The 18,243-nt window shown below is 35.6% G+C and overlaps 1 protein-coding gene across 2 annotated transcripts in view; it reads left to right on the top strand.

The window, feature by feature from the left end:
* Dhc93AB (Dynein heavy chain at 93AB) overlaps nt 1-18,243 on the top strand; it is a 584,738-nt gene that overhangs the window by 348,156 nt on the left and 218,339 nt on the right. For both annotated transcript variants that reach the window (XM_083127975.1, XM_083127974.1), the window contains one exon: nt 3,614-3,787. In XM_083127975.1, the coding sequence (XP_082984101.1) occupies nt 3,614-3,787 (174 nt within the window). The remainder of the gene's footprint in view (nt 1-3,613; nt 3,788-18,243) is intronic.

The following is an 18,243-nucleotide window of genomic DNA, read 5'->3' as shown; positions in this document are numbered from 1 at the left end:
CGTCATTAAACAGCATCGCAGTCAATAATCATTCGGGTTTGGAATTGAATTTCACTTTAAACTGTATATTTAGTCCAGATTAGCCCATTAGCATAAAATGAACTGAAAACAAGCTTTATGAAACTGCACATTTTCACATATCAAAATTGTAGATCATAATTTACTCTCACGTTAATCGAAGATTTAATGTTGGATTTAGGAGTATTCTTGATGTCTAACACCCACTCCTCCAAAAGTTTTCCCCTTGAATAATGTCTTTTTAATCAGTCTCAGCGACCATTCCTACATTGAGCACTTTTTTTTTTCACATGAATGTTTCTAAAGAAAAGCGGATGTGAATTAAATTTACAGTTTTGCTTATCAGAAGATGCAGAACATGAAGTTGTTTTAACTCTTGTTTTCCTTTGTGGAGATCGAATTTTGTTATCGTCAAATCAAAACAGCTTTGCAAGATTCAAAACAATAACTTTTTCCTTCGTGCTGGATGAGCTGTTATCGGCAAGAAAGAGCTTTGCAGATGCTAGACAAAACACTGGCGCCAGCTGCAGCGTAAAAACAAGGAGACTGGCTGGAAGTTCGAGCAACAGGTGGCGGAAGAGAAAAATCCCAGCATTTTAAAGATAATGCAACTCTCGAAGATGGAATTTTTTACAGCAGTGTAAAGAAGAGAGAAATGACCCTTGCTTTACATTTTACCATGCAACAGACAATAATACAGTCAATATTTCCTATGCAGACAACATCATAAAAATAAAATAAAAAAATAGGACCTGAATTCTGCAATTATCAACATTGCCGTGCACACCAATGGTGGAGAATGAGCTGGGGAAAGGGGGGAGGGTTACTTTTTTTTACTTGTTCTATGGTTTTTGTTCGTTTTCAATAGGTTTTTTTTTTTAATCTCGATATTCGGGATGGGGAAAATTGCCATTTCCCGACAAAGTCGAACCTCTCCCGTCCTGAAAATTTCCCAAAGAACTGAAAATCTTGAATTCTACACGTCATTTTCAACTTAAGTGATTGTTTTTGCATTTCTGGATTAAAAACAAACAATTTCCGATAGGTTACAGACACTTGCAATGCAGATAATGTCGAGAATTTACAACTTTTTAAAATAACCATTCGGTATTTCCCGACTGGTCGGGATGTCGGGAAGTCATTTCCCGAACATACTGGTAATGTGCTGATTGCTCACAATTAAATACCAACTAAAGGTTAAAAGATTAAAAATCAGTAACTTACGTGTGTGAGCATAAGATTTATCGAACTACGTTTCGAAGGTTATACTACCTCCTTCTTCAGATGGGCTTCCATGTTACCCCTGAAGTTAGGAAAGCCGCCGAGGTGGAAGTTGAATTCACCTTGGATTGGTGACTCACGAGCCCCGGTTGAGGAAAGACCGGGGGGAGGAGTTTTCCTTCTCCAGATAAGAGCTGACACCATGCATTCTCCTAACCCGAGCACAGATCGGCAGTTGGCCTTCATCAGCCTTGAACGTTCTTTTGTTTTTATGGAGTATTGCGTGGTTTTAGTATGTGTATTTAACATTCTTTTTTTTAGAAAGTGTCTTTCCTATACCATTTTAACCTAAATCCTCAACCATCACTTTCTCGACGAGGCACCATGCCAGGTGTCTGAAAACATCGTTTCAACCCGAAGAAGGAGGTAGTATAACCTTCGAAACGTAGTTCGATAAATCTTATGCTCACACACGTAAGTTACTGATTTTTAATCTTTTAACCTTTAGTTGGCATTTCCCGAAGTTGGGTTTGGGGCAGGAATTTTTTTCCTGATCTCGGTCCCAAGTTTTCAGGATTCCGCACACCCCTAGTTTTCAAGAATATATCCAGAACTGGTTGCCCCATTTTAGAGGTCAAAGGAATGGAAGAGGGGTGGATCCATTTCCACCCTCGCCTGTAATCAGCCCATGTGCACACGTGAGCAAGAAAAACGTGGTTGAAACAATCAGCATTGCCCCTCCCTCCACGTTTGCTGACAGGAAAAGAGAGAGAAGTCAGTCAGCCAACGGAACACTTTTTTTGGCAGATATTACAACATCGACACAATTTGGAAAACATATGAAGTGGGAAACAGGAGTTATGATTCACGTAAGATTGAAGTAAACTTTTGCGGAAACCTGGATGACAACGCATTAAGTGGGTTGACTATCTTTAGTTGGACTATGTGGTTTTGATTATCTCTAACAGTTTCGCTCTTTTGTGAAGTGTTACAGGCAACAAAGAACACGTTTTGAATGAAAGCGGATACCGGAAGTCGTCGGCTACAAGACCAAGAGTTGCTCACTCACAGGAACCTGCTGAACAGAGCTGGACAGATGGGCCAGACTGCGATTCATGCGATCTTATCTCTCAAGGTGGTGTATTTATCGATGAAAGAGCTTGACCTGCCATACACATTGGCAAAGACTGCAAGTCCAGCAGTCATTTCAGGCTGCTCCCCCCCCCTCCCCTGCAAGTTTTCAGTAGCTATTAGGACAAGGAAACAAGTCAAGGTCGATTTAAAATAACATCCAAGCACATTTGATCTTCTCTTCTCGCGTATCCAAGAGCAAGTGTGGCAAAACAAGCCTGGTGCGTTAAGTAGCGGCCATCGGGTGCGGGATAACATTGGTGAGCTTGAGGGAGGGGAGGGCGGAGGTGAAGTGCTATCAAGCATGGTGTGGTGGTGTCTATTTTTAGTTCAGACCCAAATGTGAGCGGTAGAGTGCTCGTGAATGGAATGGGAAAAAAAAACAATTCATTTTTCGGCCGATTTCCTTCAATTTTTCAACTATTTTTCCAAATTTTTCAACTTTTTTCTAAAATTTTCACAGTTCCTGGGAAAAGGATCGTTACTTCAAGAGGGTCGTTATACCCGTGGTCGTAGAATCGAGAGTTGACTGTATGTATAATACATTACTAAATGGATATTGCTCTAGCATTTTGTTTACATTATGGAATAGTATGAGTAAACCTTTAATCATTACATGAAATATCACATGAGAATAACATAACATATGAATACATTACCAATTGGGATTGAGTCAAGTATTTGATTTACAAAGTGGAGTATCGATTGTTTGATTGATTTGGTTTATATGTATAGTAACAGCATATGAAGCTTGGATATTGCCGTGCATTTAGTATCCTTCGGAGAAACAAAATAACAGTTGGTGTTATTGATTTGGTTTATTTTTCTTCACTTTTCTGCCACTTTTGGTTAATGGCAAGGATGAGGATGACTGATATGAAATTCATGAAGGGACACTGACACCCATGCCAAAAGCAGGATTCAAACCTGGGACTCCTGACATCGTTGCATGCTGAGCTAAGCACTCCACCATGCAGGTGGGCTCAAATGGATATTCCAACTGATACTTTAAGTTACATCAGTATCGGCTAAGGCCTAGAAGAGAAAAAAAAATCTCATGATTTCTGCTTTGTAAATATTGGAAGTAGTCATTGTGTGTGAGTTACACAGATCACACTGTACCCACTATTCATGGAGAGTTGGTAAAAACTGGATTACATACTCAAATCCTGGCAGAATCACAACAGTTCCGCTTACTACTCAATCAGTCAGAATATGCCAAATTATTTTTTTAATTTTTCAGGTGATGGATCATAGAATAGAATTTAGCAAGTGGTGGGTTAATGAATTCAAGTCCATTAAGTTTCCAACTGAAGGAACAGTGTTTGATTACTTCATCTGCAGTGAGACAAAGAATTTCCTGCCTTGGACTGAAAAGGTTCCTAGGTTTGAACTTGATTCTGACATGCCACTTCAGGTAAGGAATTCATTTAACAGTTATGATTATTTAAAAAATATAGAGTACTGGGAATAGGATAAAATAATTTCTAGGATGGGATCATCTGCTGCCAGTTCATCAATAAAATTACCAATAGTATTACACAGTGTACTGATGCACTAATTTGTCAACATTATACAAGTAGTATAATTGATGCTATAACAAGGACCACTTATAAGTGTAGAAAAGAAGAGGTTATTTGATTCAAGAACCCGATTTGCCTACACTTAAAACAATGCCAAGAGGGGCTTATACCCCAATTCTTCAAGTGTGATATGCTCTGAATTTTTAAGAATTTTGAATTCTAGTGTAGAAAAGATGAACCCCTCTCAGACAGATTTGCCTACACTTAAAACAATGCCAAGAGGGGCTTATACCCCAATTCTTCAAGTGTGATATGCTCTGAATTTTTAAGAATTTTGAATTCTAGTGTAGAAAAGATGAACCCCTCTCAGACAGATTTGCCTACACTTAAAACTATGCCAAGTTCCCATATCATCTTATTGTTTATAGTGTGTTTTTCTGTCAAAATCGCAGGAATCTTGAATTTTAGTGTAGAAAAGATGAGCCCCCTCTCAGATTGATTCAGCCATGTGTACATTGATATAAAGCTCATAGCTCCTGGGTTCTGAGACCTAGTAGTGTGGTGCATAGCCCCATGGTTTTTATTGCCTTGTAATCAAGAGGCTTCTGGGTTTGAGTCCTGATAAAATGTGAAGCCTCTTGATTGCAAAATGTTAATATTGTTGCCTTGTAAACAAGAGGCTCGGGTTTGAGTCCTGATAAAATGTGTAAGATTGAAATACATGTGGCAAAATAATATCTCCACACGTGAGATTTTGAGAATAATTACTGCTAGTTGATATACAACTGATAGCTCCCAGATCTGAAACCTGGTAAAGTGTGTTATACAACAGCATAAAAGAGCAAAATTATTTTATATTGGGGATCACCAGAGCCTAGTTATTGCTGTTGTCTGGGTATAAAAGCACCAGCTCAGCCACTAACTGCTGTTATAATTGTTTTGGCATATTGTCCATAGTTCTGTTTTTTTGGACCAGGAAATTTTATATAAATAAACAATAAAAATGCCAAAACAAAAATATTGCAATCAGTGTAATAAAAATATATCTAGTTCTAATTGGTCTAGGCACCGGCATATGTGTGACTCTAAGAAATACAGAAAGGCAACAAAAATGTGTCCAAGATGCCATAAAATATTAAGCAAGGCATATTACAAATGGCACAAGTGTAATTCTTATGTACAGTCATCAAGATTGCCCTCACAGCCATCTACATCTGGTCTGAAAAGGAAGCATGAAGCACCTGTTAATGCTAGAGCAGCAAAGCAGCCACGCTATGCACCACCTATCCATAGCAGTTTTAATGGCCAATTAAGGGATCACTGTTTTGTATCAGAGCCAAGATGTGGTATTAAGAATTTTTTGAACAGTGTAAATCCTGATGTGCAGGCAAAACTAAATGCACAAAATGGCTCTTATAAGCTGTCCCTCAAATTGTTTACACAATATAAGAAACCAAATGGCACAAAATTTACACAGCCCCACATAACAGAAACTGTACCTGTATATTCAAATGCAAATTCAGACAAAATAATAAGCAGTTTAATAGATCAATTGAATATTAAACACTCTGAATTTGCAGCAAAAGAGTCTGGATGGAGCCTATGCGGATCTCCACACAAGCTCTATGTTAATATTTCTGAATTCAGCCCATTACAAGGATCTTCATATCTGCCATTACCTGCCAATATTAAAAACAAAAAAGCCGTGGTTAATATAGAAAATAATGATGAGAAATGCTTTTTGTGGTGTATTTTAGCTGCTTTGTTTCCAGTTTCAAGGCATCCTGAGAGAATAAGTTATTATAAACAACATGAAAATGATTTTGATGATGCAATGGAGGGTTTAGAATATCCAATGTCTGTTCAGAATATTGATAAATTTTAAAAAAAGGCCCGGGATATCAATGGTAAACAAGGATCTTTCTTATACCCCTGCGAAGTAATTATGTGACCCAAAAATTTAATTTCTGATCTACAAAACTCACATTTTTCAAGTTTCAACGTCATGCCTGCCTGCTTCAATTTTTCAAGAACTGTTCTTACATGCATTATGTGAGATGTAAAATCTTGAGACTTTATGATAACATCGTCAACATAAACTACCACGAAATCTCTACAGTCCTTAAGCACACGATTTCAAGCATCGACGAATACAGCTGTACCATTTACTGAACCAAATACAACTCTTTTAAATTGATATAGGATACCTTCGAACATAAACGCAGTATATTTTCTGCTGTCAGGATGTAGATTTATTTGCCAAAAAGCATTCAAAAGATCCACCGAAGTGAAGTATTTACAATTTTGGAATTCAACTAATAATTCTTGTATCTTTATGGGATGTACTTGAATAAGCTTAACATGCTGGTTTACTCTTTTGAGATCAACACATAAACGGATACCTCCCCCAGATTTAGGAACTACTAAAAGTGGAGACAGATATTCTGAATTAGACAACTCAATAACATCCCAATCAAGCATTATTTTTATTTGTTCACGTACTTTGTCTCGATAAGCAAAAGGTATAGGATAATTTTTGCCTACTATAGGTAGATCTGTATCTAAAACCATTTTGTGAACGTAATCGTTACACAAACCAGGCTTATTAGAAAATATTTCTTGATATTCGAGTAGTAACTCTATGAACAAAGTTTTTTGTTCGTTAGTAAGCGAATCAGCCTTATTCATGTACTCTTCAAACTTATGCAAGTTGAACTTGGACTTATCCTCCAAGCCGTTATGATTATTGACATGAGAACACTCAAAATAACATAAATTTTTACCATCTTCAATAATTGGCATGAAGCGCGCGAAAGTGCGTTCTTCATCGGAGCCACATGTTATTGTTTGATCTTTAAAATTTAATGATGCTTGAAGTGCATATAACACATCTAATCCCAAAATGATATCCACTTGTAAATTGTGAACCACCAAAAACTGAACGTAACATTGTAAATTACTTATTTGAATGATCAGTTTAACCATACCTAAAACCTTGGTTTTCTTATTACCAGAAAAATCTACCAATCTCACATTATCCGCAGGTGTGAGCCTGGGTCTACTAGCCTTAATATTAATTTCTTTCCAAACAGTATTAGAAAGCAGACTAATTTCTGCGCCAGTGTCGCAGAGAGCATCATAAAATTTATCAAATATTAGAACTTTTAATTTTGCAGTAAATGTGTTACTGCCGAGAGCATTTATTGGTGTTGGAATTTCTTTTGATTCATATTCATCACTGTTATGAAATTCTTCCCATTTTCCTAGATTAATGTTATCAGTAGTGGGATTATTAACTTGACCTTCATCACCCACTTTAAAACAAAGGTCGCTTGTTAGTTTTCCTGCAAGGACAAAACGTTATCCTCATCGGGATAACTATCAATGCTGTTTGCATCCTTAAAATGATTAACATTGACATTGTGCACGGTAGCTTGCACTTTTATATCTCTACCCACTTTATCATTAGATGTACAAGGTGTAGTACCAAAACCCATACTGTACAAAAATTGTTTTACCTTAGTCATTCCCGCATAATTCCAATGTATCATATCTACTCTACCTCTGGACGGGTGACCAAGGAATTTCTGGTACAAGGAGTTATCTATGCAATCATTCTCCAAGAAGAATAAAGGTGCTATATTGTATACTTTTACATTAAACTCATCGTGTAGTGACATCAAATACAGATTGAAATTATTCCATGTCTGCCACAATTGTTCATGAGGAAATGATATATATTTAGGAAGAGGTGGCAAACATAGTATCGTAATTTCAGCACATCTAGATTTCAACGTATTCAAGAGTTTGCTGAAAGACATTTGCATTTGTTCGAAGCTGCGTTTCCTAATTAAATCATTGGTACCTATCATGACCAATATTTTGTCTGAGAGTTTCTTAGCATTTGATACACGCCTATGCAGATCATCAATGGTTTGTCCCGAGACACACAAACCTATGAATCTGGAAGCAGATTCATTCATATTCCATCTGTAACCTAAAATACTGTTGGCATACCTAACTAACATACTGTCACCAAGTAGTTGATGATCTCCTAACTTAGGAAAGAACTCACTTAAATCACTATGATGATTATTATTTACTTCACTTGAGCGTGCATTATACTGAGATTTGGTAAAAGGAGGATTTTCAACCGCTTTGATGCTCAAGACACCTCCTGTATCAGGAGCATCTAAGAGTTTTCCTGCCTCGAACCCAAATTCACATTTCTAGAAATCTGATCATTTCTTACCCATGTCCTACCATTGGCATAGGAATTACGAGCAGATCCAACCTCATTATTAGACCTTAAGTTTCTTAACCCATTTCTGTTAGACATACTTCGGTCATTTTGCTCCTTAAACATAGAAACATTAGCTACCTTTGATTTATTCCTTTGGTTACCATAAGTTTTACTAGAATCCATATACCTAGTTGAATTATTTTTTAAAGATTGAAAATTTTCTATGGCTTGCAATGTTTGTCTCAGTGTATGAATGTTATTCACCACCAAGTGTTCACTTATTTTATAAGGTAACAACGAAGATAACTGAGCAATAAGATGTGCTTCGTCAGCATGCGGTTGTATAGATTTAAATTTTTTGTAATTCTTATTCGCAAACTGCAATAAGTTCTCTTTGCTGTCTTTGTCATAAGGTGAATTTAGAACTTTAGTTAAATTTACAGATTTCCACCTATCGTTTTGATAATGGGATAAGAAATCCATCTTAAACTCAGCATAAGTCTTAAACTTTAATTTATTTTCAATGTACCAGGTACGTGCACAATCTGTGAGTAATTTAGGTAAATAATTCATATACTCACTCTCATGTATATTGTAAATTTCCAGGTTTTCCTCTACTTTTTCTAAAAATTCAGATGGTATAATGTCTGCGGAAACACCATCAAAATGAGGGAAGTGCCTCAAATCTTGTGGTTTAATTATTGGCTTATACCTAACCTTTGATGTATCTGTCGACGGATCAACTTCCGAATGTTTAACATTTGGAACATTTGTCGGAGGAGTTATCTGAGGAGTATTGCTTACATTTTGTCCAACCCTACTAGTTAACCTGTCACGTTTTAACTTATTTCTCTTATTAGCTAGTCTAGTATTACAATACGGACCATCATCTACACATGTACTATCATGAACTGAGTTGACACTACAATCAGTTTCCGAATCAGAAATTGCACCCGAAAGGTGTCTACATTTATTGTAGTCATGTGAAACGTAACCAACACTAGGTCTACTTACACCTTCATGGCTTTCACGATTTAAATCTACCTGTCTAGCATCAAGCTCATGAAAATCACCCTGCACTGAATTCAACTTTACATTTTTTGATGTCATATTTTTTCTGATCGTATCTGGAGTCAGTACATTATTGACCATGGTTGTTAGACTAGACTCGATCAGTGACATAGCCTTTCTGATGTTAACATTTAAACAATTAACTGCACCATCATTCAACATGTCACTATTTGGAGCAACCTTAACATATTGTACATTACTATCTTCTTCACTACGATTATTAACCTTGGGTGGAATTTTGGATGACAGAATGACATGACTTCTGTCATCGAATTCGTACTCAACATCGCTCTTATCAAGCTGATCCCCCCTATCTGCCTTATTCATTAATGGTTTATTGAACTGTAATTGATCAAGTGCAGTATTTACCTGACCTAAATCCTTCCTAACTGTACACAGAGACATATCATTCTCTTCACAAGCTCTAAAGCATCTATCAAGCTTTGTGTCAAATTGCCTTGACAGATCTTCTATTACACTCTCAATTTTGTTATCGACATCTTCTGCCAACGATACTAATTCTACTTTCATTTTCTTGTCGAGAGCATGCAAATCTTTCTCTACTTTCTCATACCTAAGCATGCATTCATTTCTAAATTGACTTATATCAATTTTAAGATCTTTAAATTCTTTGGTATGATCCTTATGTGCTTCGGTTAATGCATTCAAAGTTGTGTCTACCTTTTTATTGTGTTCTGCTTGCACTTGTAAAGCAGTGTCAATTTTACTATTTTGTGCATGCAGAGCAGCCTTGATTTCACCATTTTGTTCTGCTTGCAGACTATTTTGTTCTGCTTGCAGACTATTTTGAGCATTTATTAACCTCACAATGTCCGCCAGTGTGATATTACTCTCAACAGTTTCGGTCATCGTTAAGATATTGCAATAGACTAACCAGTTAAACTCAAAATTACACAAATTTAAAAATATACTTCCTCCTATCACTTAAGAGACATAAATGAATATCATCAATTTAAGTATGATCAAGTTTTGACTTTTATGAGACTTATAAAAGCAGTAAAATGAGTTTCAGTTATTTTAATAATGACTGAGACTAAATGAGTCTCATCAATCTAATATATAACTAATCATGTTCAAATATCGACTTTTAAGAGACTTTTAAAAGCACAAAAATGAGTCTCTATAATCTATTATATAACTAATCATGTTCAAATATCGACTTTTAAGAGACTTTTAAAAGCACAAAAATGAGTCTCTATAATCTATTATATAAGACACTTTTTCCTCGGCTTATGATCAACAGGTCATATATTTCTCAAATTAAATTAAAGAAAATTGTTTTAAAATTTCAAATCATAAGCTGTCCAAAAGTTCAACTCAAATTTTCATGTATCAACTTAAGCGTACAAATAACTGTGTTACCTTTTGCATAAATTAAGAAATTACAACTTGTGAAGAAATAAAGAACTGTATATTATAATCAGATTTCAGAAATACGAAGAATACGTTCATACATCATATTCAGCGTACAATCACCTCAACAACTAAGGTTTGACATTTCGTTATCACATTTTGTATTTCAAGTCAGTTTAATACCATGTATGATCACTTTCGATTTTGCATAGATTTTTAACGAGAAAATCGGCACCAAATGCTCGATTATAAGATAAGAATCAAATACGAATTTTGTGTATTTGTACGTTCAATCGACTTTTCACATTCCAAGTGCACACTTTTTGTATATTTGCAAATATAGGCCTTCACTTTTGTAGGTACATGCATGTAAAATACTTATCTCATTATTCCAAACTAATAGAAGATGGCTGCCATTTTACGTGATTCCATCTGCTCACAGATTTAATGTCCTTTGGACCTTTTAAGTACTTTTCGACGCAATTTCAACTATTAAATGCGAATATAGTACTTATTTGCACTGCTATATCACATTATATCCACAAATCTTCCTGTTATTAATTAATAGTTCCAATTTCAGTTTCCGAAAACTTTTAGCGACTTCATTTCCGTCGAGGTTGATCTTTCAGATGAAGCAGTGTATCAAAACTCACACTGTTACAACTTCTTGCACAGTATACAAACTTGCGAACATATTTCAAGTGACCAATTTCGAGTTGTACAGTTATTATACATAAAAATGCTTGTAAAATAGATTAGATGCAATAAAATAGATATTACAATATTCAATTACATGTTTACGTATTTTATTTTCACCTTTTTCAGTTATTTTAAGTTTTACAATTTTGGTGGGAAAAAGGTTATTTACGCGCAACTTAGATTTTTCCCTTTATGTGAGTTGGCTATGTTTCCAAGTTTAGGATTACTTCCAAGTTTAGGATTACTATTCAAGGCGCTCAATTTATCAAATCGTATCTTTATCGTCGAAATTCTGTCAAAAGTTATATTAAATGGTTTGTACATGTTAGTAACACATTTTAAATACATGTTTGTGCCCAAATACTGATGAAAGAGCAAATAAAAGCTGTTGAAACCAAACATATGTGCGATTATGCATAAACTGACAATTTTCGGTAAGCATATTATTGAACACAAACCAAATTACATTGTTAAATTACAAAAATATTTTAAATGTATGAAGTTTACATACGTACTTCAGTTATAACTAAGCCAAAGTGATGCAAATTAATTTTCTGCTAATATAAAGCACCAAATACGACCTCAAATCGAAAATTTCGAGTAATAAAATTATTTTATTATTCACATTATGATGGTACTCGTTCTGATACCGTCATACAGTACATTTGATGATGATTCTGCTGTTCCGATTGATCTGCTCTTAATTGAAGGGGGTGATATACACCATTACACTCTGATACATAATCTTGAAGCTATAGTCAGAACACAACTAGACAAATCTAATAGAATATTTAAGTTGTGCAGAAGATGTTTAACTGTATTTGATGGTCAAAAAATGGTGAATGGGGTTCGTGAAAAAAATGCAGAAATTGCTAAAAACAAGTTAATTAAACATTTAAAATATTGTGGCAACCATAAACCTGTTCATACGGTGATGCCAATACCAAGTGAAAATGTCAAATTCAAAAAATTTGAAGCCTTGTTGGAACACCCAGCATATATAGTCTGTGATTTTGAATCAAATCTCAAACCTCTTGCATTCTGTAGCCCAGATCCTGAGGAATCTTCAATTACATCATATCAATTACATGAACCCTCCAGTTTTTGTTATATAATTATACAGGATGGGGTTGTTAGTAAAAAAGATTTATACACACGACCAGATGCCATCAAAAAATTTGCACATAGAATAGAAAATGAGTGCCATGACATAGCATCTAATGTCTTATTAAAATCAAAACCCATGTTGCCTTTAACAGAGAAACAGATTGAAGATTTCAACAATGCAGAAAAATGCCCGGTATGTGATTCTGAATTTTCAGATATAAATATCAAGGTGAAACACCATTCTCATACAGATGGTAAATTTTTAATGGCCCTGTGTAATAGCTGTAATATTAAGATCCAGAGACCAAAATTTGTCCCCATATTTTGCCATGGAGCATCCAATTATGATTTTCATCATTTGATCAGGTACGAGGGGTTTGACAAGCAGAATTTAAATATTTTAGCTGAAAATGATGAGAAATATATTGCTATTAGCAAAATAATTAAAGTTAATGGTGTTCCTATTCACTTAAGATTTCTTGATTCCTGCAGAATTTTATCAGCTAGCCTGGCTACACTGGCCACTCAATTATCTGATGATCAATTCAAAATTACATGTGCTTTGTTTCCAAATCAGGACCTGAAATTAATTAGGCGGAAGGGTGTATATCCATATGACTATGTTACAGATTTTTCTAAATTTGATGAGTGTTCTCTGCCACCACAACAAGAGTTTTACAGCAAAATCAGAGGATCTGGAATCACTGATGATGATTATCACCATGCCAAGTTGATGTGGAACAATTTAAAATGCCAGACATTTGGTGATTATCACAATGCATATTTAAAACTTGATGTGACCCTCTTAGCTGATATACTGCAGGCATTCAGAAAATCTTCCATGCAAAATTATAAGCTGGATCCAATGTATTTTTACAGTGCTCCGGGCCTAGCATGGTCTGCAATGTTTTTAAACACTAAAATGCAATTGGATCTGATCCAAGATCAAGATATGTACTTGTTTATGGAGCAATGTATAAGAGGGGGCATGGTGCAATGTTCTCAGAGATATGTCAGAGCAAATAACAAATATATTCCTGATTATGATCCAGCACTGCCATCAAATTATATACGGTATGTAGATGCAAACAGCCTCTATGGTTATGCCATGATGGATAAACTGCCATATGCAGGTCTTGAATGGGTTGAAGATTTCAATATTGAAGATCTTAAGGATTTTGATGACAGTAACTATGGCCTGTTCTTAGAGGTTGATCTGACAATTCCTGATGATTTACACAACAAATTTTCTGATCTGCCCCCAATTCCTGAGGTTAAGTGTTCACCTGGCTCTAAACAAAAGAAATTGATGATGACACTGGAGCCAAAACAGGGCTATGTCATATATTACAAAAACCTCCAGTTCCTGATGCATCATGGTGTTCAAGTGACCAAAATTGGCAAAGTTTTGAGGTTCAGGCACTCAAGATGGTTGAAGCCATATATTGATACAAACACAGAGCTTCGAACATCTGCATTGAGCCAATTTGATAAAACTTTGTTTAAATTGATGGTCAATTCTGTGTATGGCAAAACTATTGAAAATGTCAGAAAACATACTGATGTTAAAATAATTACTGACCCCAGCCTGAGCAAAAAATTGATTGCAAAGCCCAATTTCAATTACAGAAGAATTTATGATGAAAATATGGCACTTTTCAACATGAAAAAAACAAAGATTAAGTTTGATAAGCCTATTTATGTAGGGGCTGTGATATTGGAATTGGCCAAATTACATATGTTAAAATTGTATTATGATGTGTTGAAGCCTTTTTATAAGAATCGTGTAAAACTGATGTACATGGACACAGATAGTTTTATTCTTGATATTCAGACAGAAGATGTTTATCAAGATATGTCACAGCCTGAATTGCTTGAATATTTTGATAGCAGTGAACATACAAGGATTCAACCCCACAACAAAAAAGTGCCTGGCAAGTTAAAAGATGAGACACTTGGTGATGTTATTGTGGCATTTGCTGGGTTAAGGGCCAAGATGTACAGTTTTGAAACATGTAGTGGTGTTGTTGCCAAAAAGGCCAAGGGCATTGGCAGAGTAATTGTTGACAAAGAGCTCCAATTTGAAGATTACAAATATTGCCTCAAATCATGTAGCACAATCAGAACATCAGAAAATAGAATTCAGAGTGTGGATCACTTGTTGACTTCAAATATTGTAAGAAAAGTGGCTCTGGACCCACATGATGATAAGAGATGTATTTTATCATGTGGCATACATACTCTACCATGGGGGCATTGTGATTTGAAAAGTGGCAATCAATGCCCAATTACAGAGCATGATTTGAAATAAATAAACATGCCTATGAACTTATTTGGGTTCAAAAAACAGGCTATTATGGAGCTGCCAACACCACAACCCTCTTCTGATATAATATCTAAACTAAGTGCTTTGTTAATTATTCATCTGAACAGCATACTTACAGATGTTGATGATGAAACAGGTAAAACATTGTACATATTTAACAATAATTTAAATCATTACCAATTACCTGTAGGTGGTCAATTGCAATTTATTACAACCCCTGAGGGTGATGTCAAAATTTCAGTAGGGAGAAATATTTATAGAATTAAGCACTCAAACATGATTTCTGGCACTGTATATACTGTTTCTGCTGGTGACTGCTTATATATTGAGGTCCCTGGGTCATATGACAAGCTTATACCTTTTTTTATAGAATTAAGAATCAGATATTCAATAATAAATAACCACTAAAACAAAAATGCCTAATGATATATTTGGCCATGAAGATCACAGTGATGAGATTCTGATGCTTGATGTCAGAGTCAAGAAATTAAGAAGTGATTTACAAGCTTTACAAACCACACTCAATGCCAGTCTTCAATTAGAAATTACAAATTTACAAACACAATGCATGGACCCTCTTCTTAAAATTGACTCAGAACTCAAAGTGCTGCTTCAAAAATATACTGATTTGGCAACATTAGATAATTTTCAAAGTTTAGAAGAGGCTGTAGCAGCTCTTCAAGCCAAATTTAAGACCCAGGCCACCAACTCTGAGCAATTGAAACAGCAATTGGAGGAACAGATTAATAATGTCCAGACACAGCTCCAAACAATTGTCAAAAGCATAAAATCACAAGAAGATTTTGATCTAGTGATTTCCACTCTAAAAGAACAGATTCAATCACTCCAAATACCTAATCTGGACCCTCTGAACAATGCCATAGCCGAGGTTAAAGAAAAAATTGAGACACTTGAAAATTTTATGAACAATTTGCCATCTTCTGATGCTTTGAGTGCAATAACTCGGAGTGTTGCCAACATCAAGCTGCAACTTGAAACATATGAAGATTTTGGAAAAATTCAAAGTACCATAACCCATCTTGAGGGTACAATAGCAGCACTGCAAAGTGATTTGACAAATATACAAGAATCTCTAGAATCCCGCCTGCCCGGTATAGTAGATACACTTGTTAGTGTCCAGCAACAGATCACAAAACTTGAAAACCTCAACACTGAATCTGAGCTATCTCATTTTCATCACTTGATTGATGATATCCAAACAAAACTTGAAATTTTACAACAATCAACACCCACTCAGGCAGATATAGCCCTGCTCCAAAATGCTATGCAAAATGTGGCTGATGCTTCTGAATTAAATGATGTGAAATTGGCACTTGAATCTTTGCAAAATACTGTAACAAATCTCCCTACATCACAGGAACTTAAAAATATTAAGAGAGTAGTGAATCGCATATTGAAATCAGAAGATATTAAGAATATCCAGACAGAGATCAAACAACTCACTCAGACAGTGGCCACTCTACCAACTAATCAACATATTAATGAACTGCATGCCCTGTTTGAGGATATCAGAAGACAGGTCCATGATCTTACTGCTCAAAATTCAAAATTGGCAGTTATTGAAAATTTGCAACAAATTGTAGCTAATATCAAGCAACAGCTAGGGACCATGGAATCCAATCAAGCAAATGCCCTCTCTGTTTTTGCCACCCAGCTACAAGAGATTGTGCAACAATACAAGAAACTTGTTGTGGACATAAAAATCAAGCCAGGCCATGATGATGTTGTTAGGACTATCAATGAGCACCTTGAATCTGTAACAAGCAGATTGCTTACAGCAGAAAAAGAAATAACCGGCATAATTGAGAATCCAAAACATACAGTAATTCTTGAATTGTACAGCATCCCCAACAAAGAATATGATTCACCATTTACACCAGGTGGCAAAATATATATGCTGTCCCCTGCACAATTTTATTACCAGTTTTTTGTTGGGGGCACACTGAGACCAATCAAGATCAAATATTGGCTTCAACCACAGGCACACCACTACCCCACCTTATCAATAACAAATGCTGACAACAAAGTAAAAATCACCAGTGTAGAGTTAGAGGATTTTACAGATCCCAATACATTAGAAACAGCCTATGCTGAAGATGATGGCTCTCTGGAATTTAAAATACAAATAGGGGACAAATTATATTTAGAAAATCCTGTAGTATCAGCTGCTGAACACCCCATAGTTGCAATATTCTTGTTTTCATATTATGTCTAGACAAATTATTGTTGATGAATTACACAGACAAGCCAGACATAATTTTAAGAGACTGCCAGTAGTCACAAAAGGCATAGATGATTTATGGCAGAGCGACTTGATTGAGATGGCAAGTGGACAGCTGAAAAACTTAGACAAAATCAACAAGGGCTACAAGTATCTACTCACTGTCATAGACACATTTTCAAAATTTGCCTGGGCTGTGCCACTCAAATCCAAGACTGGAAAATGTGTTACAGAAGCCATCAGGACAATCATCAATCAGAGTGGAAGATCACCGCGCTATTTGCAAACAGATAATGGCAAAGAATTTTATAATTCTGTGTTCCAACAATTTATTAAAAGCCAGGCAATAAAACATTATTCGAGTTACAGTGATCTCAAAGCCTCAATTGTAGAGAGATTCAACAAAACCCTAAAAAATCTTATGTATAAACAATTCACACTGCAAGGTAATTATAAATGGCTTAATATTCTTCCAGAACTTCTACATAAATATAACAACTCGGTCCATTCCACAATCAACATGAAACCCTCTGAAGTAACTTCATCTGATGAGCAAAAATTGATCAGGACTGTTTATTATCCTAGATACCAGCCAACAACAAGAAAGGCCAAATACAAGGTGGGTGATCAAGTAAGAATCAGCAAATATAAGCACTTATTCAAAAGAGGCTTTACAAGAAACTGGAGCACTGAATTATTTACAGTGGTTCAAGTTAAACCTGGGACCCTTAACACATATATAATAAAAGATCACCGAGGAGAAATTCTCAAAGGCAGATTCTATGAAGAAGAACTCAGCAAAACTAAACAGCCTGACATATCTCATAGAAAAAATCATCCGCAAAAAAGGCAACAAGTTATTTGTCAAATGGCTAGGACTTCCAGAACACAGCTGGATCGATGCAGACAAAGTGATAATATGAGCACCTGGGATGTTATAAAAAGGCTGCCAGAACCTGAACAGCAGATTAAGAAAAATGGCAAGTTGCTGCCTGATAATATTAGATGTCTTATTGTTGGGCCATCAGCTTGTGGTAAAACTACACTAATGACTGATAATTTTTTATTGGCACCCAACTGGTTAGACTGGAAAAATAGGCACTTGTATGTCTTCTCTAAGAGCTTGGAACAATTAAAATATCAGCAGCTGATGAAGCTATATGATGGATTGGATATAGCCACTTTTGAACCAGATGTTCAGCCACTTCATGAATGTCTCGATAATTCTGTTGTTGTTTGATGACATTATACTGGATAATCAAAACAAGGTTAGAAATTTCTTTACACA

This window comes from Lepisma saccharinum, chromosome 9 (assembly GCF_977018435.1).
Source record: "Lepisma saccharinum chromosome 9, izLepSacc3.1, whole genome shotgun sequence".
NCBI classification, from domain to species: domain Eukaryota; kingdom Metazoa; phylum Arthropoda; class Insecta; order Zygentoma; family Lepismatidae; genus Lepisma; species Lepisma saccharinum.
Note: the sequence above shows the minus strand (reverse complement) of the source record. Positions and strands in the feature narration are given on the sequence as shown.